Raw genomic sequence first — 10,721 nt, 5'->3', positions numbered from 1 at the left:
AATTGTAAGAAGGGATGGAAATGAACTAAGATATGCTTTTCGTGCATATACATGCCTCGAAAACCAATCCCCTTTCTATTGATTCATACTCTTTGACATACATACATACATACATATACATATACATATATATATATATATAATTGCTAATCCCAATGAGAAGAATGTTTTGTTGAGCTTCGAGAAGATGTATTTTAAAGACCTACACAATGTCGAGACTCGATACGCCAAACCTATACATACATATGTATATGTAACGGAGAGTCCTTATAGAACATGTTATTTTTTACTAGAACTCTTTAGCTTAAGTTCTATTTTTATTTTTAACTTTCGATGAATGAGTATGTAAAAACCCCATTTTTTGGTTGTAAACCAATTGTCTCATGGGGCCAATTTTTGGTCTTAGAAGGCGTTAATATACATATCTTTCTATCTTTCATTCTTTCATGAAAGAACCCCGATACTCGTGGAGGTGAGGCCCCCGAGCCTACAACTCTTCTAGTTCCTACGTGGAGCACAAAAAAAACAGAAGAATTGATCGGGAAACAATTAGCTGATATATATATATATATATTTATGTATGTATGTATGTATGTATATGTTATGTATATGTATGTGTATACATATATGTATGTTAGTGTATGTACATATGTGTATTGACTGGGACTTGACTTGACTTATCTTGACCCGATGGACCGGCCGGCTGACCGGCTGAGACAGTCATTCTGGTTCAGTATGTATTATTCTGAGTCAGGCAGAGAGAGAGAGAGAGAGAGAGAGAAAGAGAGTGATCGCCATCGCCATCGCCATGATCCTCTTTGTTTCTTCTCTATCCCAACACACTGAATTCTAGAACAGAATTCCTGCTGCACCAACAGACGGCGCTCTTCTCCACGAAGCTTCTCCTTCCTGCACGGGCTGACTGACTGACTGACAGAGAGACAAGACAGGCATTTTTGGCACAGACAGACAGACACAGACACAGACATAACACACACAGAGACAGACAGACAGACAAACAGAGGGCAGGGCGATCGATCTGTTGCAGCTTTCCTTCCACACACACGCGCTGAGAGGAGTCGCTGAGAGGAGACAGACAGCCGTTTCGTTTCCATTCCGTTTCGGATCGGTTTTGGAATCCTTATTATATACATACATATTGTTGTAGATTTAAATCATTTTCGCCTTCTTGCTCTGCGCCAAACAAACATCGCTCCTGCATTCCTTCTCTGATTCAGGTCCATTCTCTTCTCTCTTCTCTGCACACATCTTCCATTTTGGTTATGATCCAAGCTCTTGAACCTTCTCTGAGTCGGAATAATCTGGCATTGGTCTCATAGCAGAGCCTCTTCTTCTTCTTCTCCTCCTCCTCCTTGTTCATGTATTCTCTGAGATACCGCATTAAACCCATTTCTTTAATTAGACATCTTATTGCATCGATTGCTGAACATATCTGAGCGTTTCCCCCTTCCTGTTCTGGTATTCGCTCATGGACCTTTACTGGGCTTGGTTTTCTTCTTGTTCCGACGTATCTCCTCTCCAGCTTCCTTTCTTCTGCTTCTCATTCTAAGCTTTTTGAAAAAAGGCCTCCATTTCATTCAAATGGACACACAATGTCTCCTCTATTTGAGTCATGATTCCCTCTACATATTTCTCTAAGGTCTTCTCCTGCATCTGGCTTCGTTGCATACCATTGCATGTAAATACTATTTAGAATGGAATATATCCTGAAGCTCATAGCCAATTCCAACCCTAACACTGCTTGATAAACGGGAGAAACTTCTGGAAAGATAATATCCGCATAGAATACTTAGATTTCTGACTCTTCATTGCTGCATTGAATACTTCAGGGCACATTTCCACTCGTGTTGCCTGATGCATCATATTTCACTGCATAGCTGCACATGTTTAGCTCCCCCTAAGTGAAGAAAGATTTCTTTCAACAAGTATTCTGTAAACCTCCAGTAATTCTGTCTCAGGTCATATAAAAATGGCTGTAGGAGTAAATCATGCATGGTCTTTTGTTGGGAGTTCATGACTCTCACCTCAATTCTAGGATGGATAGAAACATACAGACACAAACTGTTTTGGAAGGTGTAGTGTGATCTAATTTATATGAGCTCTAAACTTGTCATCCTGTGTTCTACGCCTGATGTTTTTTCAATGGAATAGATAGCTCCAATCCTTGGGCTTGTGTATTTCTGTAGAGCATGGAAACAAATTTATGAATCTTCTACCAGAACAGGAGTCAAATCACACTCACTTTCCCAAATTATGAGATTGTTTTTCTTGAGGGAATTATAAACATGATGGCTTTTGTGTAATCTGTAAATTGGAGGCTTGGGTGAACGTCCAAATCTTGTGTTTCTCTTCCTTGTTGCTGAATCGATGCAAAAAAAAGGAGGGTTCTAAACACCTTAAAGAAACCAACATTTCGAAAATTGGACCGCGATCTTAAATTCTTGGCAACATATCCATGCTTTCTCGCATCCAGATGGGTAGCTACCACAAGTGTGCTTATCAGCCAGCCTGAATGACCTAAGTGAAAGTAGAAAAGTCATCCAAAGTGACAAAAGTGAAAGAAAATCTCACCAATAACGAATATATTATGTGCTATTCTTTATATCTCACTGAGGGCAATCAATTATCAGATCTTTCCTTGCTTTGCTTACGCTGTCCAGTGTTATATACATTGTATGTGACGACTACCTTGAAATATGATAGGAACCTTAAAGGATTAGTACCAGGGTGCTTGATTATAATTGAATCCCCATGGCATTTTTATTTTTATATTTCAGGCTATCTGGCATGGAACCATTGGGGAAGGATAGGAAATCAGATGTTGAGCATGATACGACTGATGATGAAACTAAGATAAAGAGAAAAATGGGAGCTTTTAAGGCTATGATGAAGTCAAGAAAGCTTAAACACTCTTTGACCCGAAGAAGTAAGAAGTCACACAGCTGTCAAGGGCTTTTCGCAATCAAGGATGTCCGAGATGAGCAAGAACAGAGAGCAGTTGATGCTTTTAGACAAGTGGTTATTGCAGAAAATCTGCTGCCAAAGAGACATGATGATTACCATGTCCTATTGAGGTATATGTGCAATTAGTTTGCATCGATGTGTAAAACTATTAAAACTTTGTACTGTTAACAGCTCACTTGTTTCTTGAGGCGATGATTACTAGTATATAGAGCTATTCTAAAATGTTTCTACTAATTCACATGCGCATCGACTGCCCCAGATTTCTGAAAGCTTGCAAATTCGATATGGAGAAAACTAAGAATATGTGGGCTAATATGCTCAAATGGAGAGAAGAATTTCGTGTTGACACGATTGAGGAGGTAATTTCTTAAGGCACTACCTTCTATATCATTAGTTTGGAGCTCTTTAACAGGCCAGATTTGTCAGTGATGGCAGAACTCAAATGAATTTCTGAAGAGTTTTCATACTGTGTACAGGAGTTTGATTATACAGAGCTTGAAGAAGTAAAGAAATGCTATCCACAAGGTTATCATGGGGTCGACAAAGAGGGAAGACCCGTTTACATTGAACGACTGTGCAAGGTAGACGCAAACAAATTTTTGCAAGTGACAACAGTTGAGAGATACTTGAAATACCATGTCTTGGAGTTTGAGAAGTCACTCAACAAGAAATTCCCAGCCTGTTCAATGGCGAGGAAAAAACACATCGACTCAACTACAACAATCCTCGATGTTGCTGGTTTGGTCAGTCTGACAAGCAATACTTTGCATCTGTTACTGTTGATAATAGTGTTGCTTTATATGTCAAAATCCCTATTTCATATAAGATTTGTGATACAATGAGGTTTTGTGGCTGATTTTGTTGGCATAGATGCTCAACAAATTACAGTTTCATTTGTATGATCATGCTCTATTTACTAACAATATAAATTCATAATGCAGGGCATAACTAATGTGAGTAAAACTGCAAGAGAGCTGTTACATCGGATACACAGAATTGATGCAGATAATTACCCTGAAGTAAGTGCAAATGTTAAAAGTAATAATTTTTTCAGCTTTGTCTCAATGGTGTTTATTTGAATGGTTCCTCTGATTCAAGATCAGAAAGAACCCTAAAACATTTATTGTATTATTGCAGACCTTGCACCATATGTTCATTGTAAATGCTGGACCAAGCTTTAGGCTGTTTTGGAATTCAGTAAAGAGCTTTCTAGATCCAAAAACAACGGAGAAAATAAGTGTAAAATTGTTTCTCTAATATTTCTTACATACTGGAATTTTATATATTAATCAAGAAGACCTCAGTTTCTATCTGTTTTTGGAGACAGGTTTTAGGAAATAAGTATCAAAGTCGACTTTTGGAAGACATAGATGAAAGGTATTGTAGAACAGACTCATCTATGCTGGCATCGTGAATATTGTATGGTATATACAGTTCTTCTTATAATTATTTGTTGCTGGTGCTACTACAGAGAACTTCCAGACTTCTTAGGTGGAACTTGTAGTTGTGCAAATAAAGGAGGATGTCTTCGTTCTGATAGAGGTCCTTGGAATGATCCTTTCATCATGCAGGTATTATTTTGGTCTCTCCTCGCAGGTTTCGTGTTTATCATTAACTCTTCATTTTTTCCATGATCCATCATAATCTTAAACATATGTCTGTTCTTTTGTAGAACATATCCATTTTCCTTAAAAGTATATACTTTTGTACCTAAAAGATGTGGTGTTTGGTAGGCAATTGTAGATGGAGAAGTGCAACATTCACGAAAGATTGTAACAGTTTATGGTGTTGATGGAAAATTATCTCAGCATGTCATATTTAAAAAGGTATATATCCACGTGTGTATATTTCTAGATTGGTCCTTTCAAAGTCTTTCTTGTGGAATCTTTTACATCTACAGGAGGGCCATTCTGTCTTGTCATTGACATTAAATGCTATGTAGTTTGGTTCTTTGCATCTCCTGTGTTTGTCTTTTGCATTTCTCTGAAGGTACTCTATTATAATACCTTTTGTGAATATTCACTAGGCCAAAGGACTGGATATTTCCACAGCAGAGTCAGGATCAGATGTGGATGACTTTATATCAGCTCAGAGTAATATCAACTACTTCGACACAAAACTCACCCCTGTTTGTGAAGAGGTAAATTTCTTTCTTGAAAATATCTTCTCATTGTTAGAATCTATGTTCCAATAAAGTCAATAGCTAATTTGTCATATCTTTGAAACATTGAACAATCAGCTGTTTGTGTGATGAAGGGTAGTTTATTTATTTAAGGAAATCAAAGTTCAATTCTTTGAGATCTTGTTTTTGTGATGAAGAGGGTAGTTTATTTCTCAAGAGAATCAATTTACAATTTTTAGAAATTTTGTTTTTATTCATTTAAGAACTTGATTTTTATATCCTTATAAAGGAATTGTATTGTTCAGTTGGTTTATTGTTAGTGTGAAATAGAAGAAATATCATCAATGAATAACTTGCCCTGTAGAGACCTAGGATTAAATGTTTGCAAAAGCTGAAGGTTTTTGAGGTTCAGTGGGAGCTTCTTTAATAGGAGGAACTTGGTTTACTTGTTGGGCTAAACACCTTGTTGCGCAAATATATGCAAAGTGGAGCTAGTTTCAGCCATGTCTATGTTGATTCATTCATAACCAAAATGATTAACCCATATATACTGCATTAAATGCACTCTCTTTTTGTTGATTACCGTTAAGAGTGTGCTAAGTGCATATTTGCAACCAACAAAGTGCTCATAAAGAGTTCCACACTATTGTACACTAAAGAACAATACTCCAACTTCATGCTCGCATCCAAAATGAGTTGTCCATGTGCTTGGTCCACCCATGGGACTTTTGATTATTCTCTTCAGCAATGCAACTTGATCTGTCACATGCTATCCATGTTTACTTCTCTCTCAATCGCTTCGGTATATCAAAGACATTTATCTGTCAATGCTTTTATCAAAGCCATTTAGACCCATGTGCATGACACTATCCTCTCCTCCCTCCTACTATCCACAATTCCACTCTCATGGACGTCTTCTTGGTTGACCCCAATCTAGAAGTATCAAATGTGGAAACCATTTGTCATGGCTCACTATATTTGTGGCATCCACAGCCAAAGGGTTTCTTTTTTGGCGTTTTGCCCTTCACTTTATGTATTGGAAACATTTTGTCAAATCAGCAAGCTAATTGTTAATGTGGGCAAAACAAAAATGATGACAATAAAGGCAATATAACCAAGAAACAGCCCCACTTTTACACATAGAGATAACGAATACAAATGGTGCAAAGCTTCAAATATCTTGGTATCAATGTATGCTATGAGTCCAGACTTCAAGTAAGTTGGTATGGTTATTTAATGCTCGAGAACCAATGCAACATTATGCAAAACATAGATAACTGGGAATTAAAGCCCTAACACCCTATTCTGTCATGCTATTAGAAATAGATGCTCAACCCATAGAGGTGTGAGCCACGCAAAGAGTATATGAGTACATCACAAAAGTGAAGAATATGCCTGATTGCTATAACAGGCTTGGAATGTAGGATGCAAGGTACAAAAACTAATAAGAGCAGAATCCTCTCACCTGGTTGGGGTCTGAGATAATGAAATGGTTTAAAAAATGAGGACTAGAAGATCTTTTGGAGTTCGCAGGTGATGCTATGAAGTGTGTGATCATCGAGGATAGAGTACTAGGGGCCCTAAGGATGGCAAGATGCTAAAATGTCAAGATTGGAATATTATGTTGCAAATGTTAAATCTCGCTATTGGCCCCAATACATGGTAAGAATGCCAGAACGTCAAAAAAATCCATGAGGCTTGGCTCTTTGAGAGCCCTAACACTTTTTTGAACTTGCTCACGCAAGTTAGGTGTTAATATAGAACCATGGCATCATCACCTAAGTATGAAGATATGCTAAGTATGCAATGAAAATCTAGTGGAGGACAAATATCATATGCTCAACAAATAAAGGTAATTCAAGAGAAGTATAATGACCTAGGAAAGTAGTTTCACATAGAGTTTTTACACAGCGTAGGAACCTCCCTTCTTATGAAAGAGTCACATACAAGAGTGGAAAGAGTGGTTAACGTTGCAACAAAGCCATTATACTCCTGAGTGTGTCAACAGATACATCATCATGCTAGCTTTAGCTAACTTGAGCATCTCAATATAGACTTTGGGCTCCAAAATTGGTTTGCCAACATTGCATCAGATGTCCCAACCACTATTGCATACATGGTGTCACATTCTGCCGTATCCATGCTTATACACCAACTACAAACGGTGGATCATTATAATCCAGTTCTTTTAATATATTGTTTCATCTGCTCAACATCAAATTTAAGCAACGTCTAGAAGCTCATAGGATTGCGACATGTTGAACATCTTGACAACAACCTGTGGTTCGCCTCACCAAGCTTCCATTGTGACATCACAGGTGGTTGTGGCATCGCAAGCTGCTAGGATTTGCTGAATATATCTATTTCACCACTTACTAAAGCTAGCTATTTAGCTTGACTGGGCATTCACATTCCTTGTTTCTTTGCTGCCACTTGTTTTTCAAATCTCCTGTCACTATAGCTCTTCTTTATTGCACAGAAAATAGAGAATGCATAGACAGTCAATAACAAACGGAAACAATGGAGATAGAAAAAGATTTATATTATAATAGAACATTCAAACGCATTTGCAATGGTGAAATGATCAAACAAGACCTCCAAATCATGCGATCCTAAGTGAGCAGATACAGAAATACAACAGCTGAGAACTAACTTTAGAACTCTTTTTATTCTTCATATAATAGACTAGGTTGCTAACCCAAAGGGTAAACCATATGCTGCATTAAAATCTACCACTCTCTTGTCGAACACTATTAAGAGGGTCATTGTCACTTGTTCGCACCAACAATACTAAGGATGGGTGTTTAGGATTCAGGTGGTCAATGTGGATATTGCCAGTGTAGCTGGCCACATACACAAAGGAGATTGAAGCCTGTACAATGATGACTCAATAGCCAGAGAGCTAGTTGAGCCCTTAAGGGTAAGGTAGCACAAGGTATTTTCATGTAATTTGGCCAGATTAAATACCATAAAATGGCTTCTGAGAGAGTCCCTATCTAACAAGACCGCATAGTAACACAGGTTGGACGAACCTCCTGATAGCAGCTTGGCTGGCATGCATCTGTACTGGCATGTGGTCTGGCCAGTAAGCATTCAGTTATAATTTATTTGGAGGTGTCTAGTTGTAAAGTTGTGACTTTTATTAAACCCTACATAACTTCACTTTAAAAAAATAGAAGTGAGTGGACTATAACATGTTAGAAAAGGTGACACTTGGCGGAATTAGCAAGACTGACATTCTTTAAACAAATCTCTATCAATGAAAAAGATGGAGGTCTCGTAGCTGATTTGCTCTTTTTTTATACTGCGCTTGATGAAATGTGAACCTGAAGCCACTTGTGTCTTTAGAGTTTGGGCTCTATTCTATCAATAAAGGAAATGCTGAAACAGGTGCCAATATTAGGGCCAATATTATATCAGCAGGATTAATGAGTGCAAACTCTTGAGGAGGCATTCCTTAATTTTTAGAAGATTTCTCTGGTGGTAAAATTTGAGTTAAATTGGTGTTTTATTGCAAGTTCTCAGCTCCAGTTTCATAACATCCCTCCAGATAATGGTGTGTACACATGCTGGAGATCCGATACCTTAGCAAGAACCTCGCACATTAGATATGGAATGCCGCTACCTGGATTTCTCTGAATAGAACACATGACCATTATCTTGTTTCTAAAGGTCATGCACATGCACCTATGAACCTTCCCGTTTTTGTAAATGATAACTTGCACAGTAAGTAAATGCTAATCTTCTTTGTCAAATGTGGTGGACAATCAACTACCAGATGACCTTCCAATGAGGAATAGGGATGCATTGACATGAGGAATGATGAACCAGGTTGGAGATTGCTTACAATATGATGGGTATTGCAGAGCAGTCAGATTTGTACCCATGGATTTAGTTTAGTTCTTCTTGCATGCATCACACATATTCCATGAGTCGTGATTGCTCATTAGTTAAAATTCTATCCTCAATCAGGTTTCATGACCAGCCCTAGCATTCTTGTGCGCAAACTTCAAGAGTTCTGGTCCCCTAAGTTCATATCCTGAAAGAATGGTCCTATTGTTATTTTTGCATTAATGACCTTTTGATTACTTCCAACAATGATATGCTCTTTATTTATTGTCAAAGGCGAGGCCCATTCAGAAACGAAGATCATCAGATACTGCGGAATCATCTGAACAAGAATGTAGACAAGCAACAAATAGGGCCATTCATAACGGTTTGAGAAGTACGAGTAGGGCCAGATATACAGCAGGTTAGAAATTGGTTGAACGCAGCACAAGTATACAATTGAAATTTGAACTCTCACTTGAGCATTGGTTATCACATAGTGAATGCCTGATGTTAGTTAATTCAACAGGAAGCTCAGGTATAATAAAAATATGCAGGCCCTCATTTTGGAAGGTTCCAAATGGGATGGTAGAAGCTGCTGTGGCTGCTGTTATGAATGTTATTGCAGGACTTCGGCATCTTTACCATCAACACAATAATGGTACTGGGAAGCGGATATCCTTGGATGAGCACAGATTGAGTGATGCTTCTCGATGTGCTATGTATAGACCATCTTCTGCCAATACTTCTTTGGATGTGCAAACAAGGATCTGTAAGTTGGAGGAGATCGTAAGTCTACTCAGCAGAACTCATGAACTTAATGCTGCAAAATATGCATTCCTGGATGCCTCATTAGAGCGAGTAGGGTTATTGGAAAGCGAGTTAGTAGAGACACATAAGGTGCGTAAATGGTTTTGAGATATTGCATTCAATGCTAGCAATATATCAAGCAAACCTAATTATTCAAAATTTGAACTAATCATACTTCATTCTGTAAACATGGTTTGAAGGATCTGCGAACACTGGTCGAAAAGCAGTCTCAGCTATACTACTGTTTTTTAGACTACAAGCACAAGAAGCAGGTCCAACAAAGTATCTTAAATAGTTTCTGATACTTTTTTATTTCAATTAATTCCTAATGAGTGCTAACTTTGGATGATGTTAAAATGTATCTTGGAGCAGAATACAACGAGCTGTTGGTAAATCTGAAACTCCATTCATGGTCAATGAATACTCGGATGGATTAGGAAAGCCTACCTTAACTATATAGATGGTAACCAGATAGATGTGAATATTACAGAGGTGGTCATCATCATGGTTGTATTGGAAAGTCAATATTAATGAAAAGAGCTGAAATTTGCATGTCATGAAGAGCAGTACAATTCTATGTGTGCTAACTAGCTTTGCTTTATCTGTGAATATGCTGCTAGCAGTTGGTTATGATGTGGGTGTTGTTTTGTGATGAACGTCTTGCTAGCAGCAATACATTATGATTTTGGTCCACCTAAGAAAATTCCGAAATATTAGACTAATATGATTACAGAGACTCATAGAGAATCATTAGCAGCACATCCCCCATAGCAATTGAATCGTTGTGCTCCTAATCTGGGGTGTGGATAATATATATCACCATGCTAAATAGACATCCATAGTTGTCCTTGTTTGCAGTAACTAATACCATAAACTGTGTATACTTAATTGTGAGGGTGAATGAGGGAGAACTTCCACAGGTTGCAACTCCTATTGCTAGATAGAGTTTCTTTTTAGCACTATTTGCGAAATGAAA

General features: G+C 37.9%; 1 protein-coding gene across 2 annotated transcripts; it reads left to right on the top strand.

Annotated features, from left to right (window-relative positions):
* The first annotated feature begins 1,114 nt into the window (after nucleotides 1-1,114).
* On the top strand, nucleotides 1,115-10,302 carry LOC147852461 (phosphatidylinositol/phosphatidylcholine transfer protein SFH6-like). Of its 2 annotated transcripts, XM_087333933.1 has the most exons (14): nucleotides 1,117-1,238; nucleotides 2,799-3,095; nucleotides 3,245-3,344; nucleotides 3,462-3,728; nucleotides 3,927-4,004; nucleotides 4,123-4,224; nucleotides 4,313-4,362; nucleotides 4,457-4,556; nucleotides 4,719-4,811; nucleotides 5,012-5,125; nucleotides 9,233-9,359; nucleotides 9,465-9,835; nucleotides 9,946-10,017; nucleotides 10,118-10,302. In XM_087333933.1, exons 2-14 carry the CDS (start codon nucleotides 2,809-2,811, stop codon nucleotides 10,136-10,138), a joined length of 1,782 nt encoding a protein of 593 aa, XP_087190059.1. In that variant the 5' UTR covers nucleotides 1,117-1,238; nucleotides 2,799-2,808; the 3' UTR covers nucleotides 10,139-10,302. The 2 variants fall into 2 exon arrangements, with proteins under 2 accessions (XP_087190060.1, XP_087190059.1); XM_087333934.1 differs by lacking the exons at nucleotides 9,946-10,017; nucleotides 10,118-10,302 and having other exon boundaries at nucleotides 1,115-1,238; nucleotides 9,493-9,672.
* Nucleotides 10,303-10,721: the final 419 nt, after the last annotated feature.

The sequence above is a fragment of the Azolla caroliniana genome, unplaced genomic scaffold, assembly GCF_043228905.1.
Source record: "Azolla caroliniana isolate FFs.n. ecotype wild unplaced genomic scaffold, voAzoCaro1.0.p SCAF_18, whole genome shotgun sequence".
In the NCBI taxonomy this organism is placed as follows: domain Eukaryota; kingdom Viridiplantae; phylum Streptophyta; class Polypodiopsida; order Salviniales; family Salviniaceae; genus Azolla; species Azolla caroliniana.
This window is presented reverse-complemented; position numbering and strand designations above follow the sequence as displayed.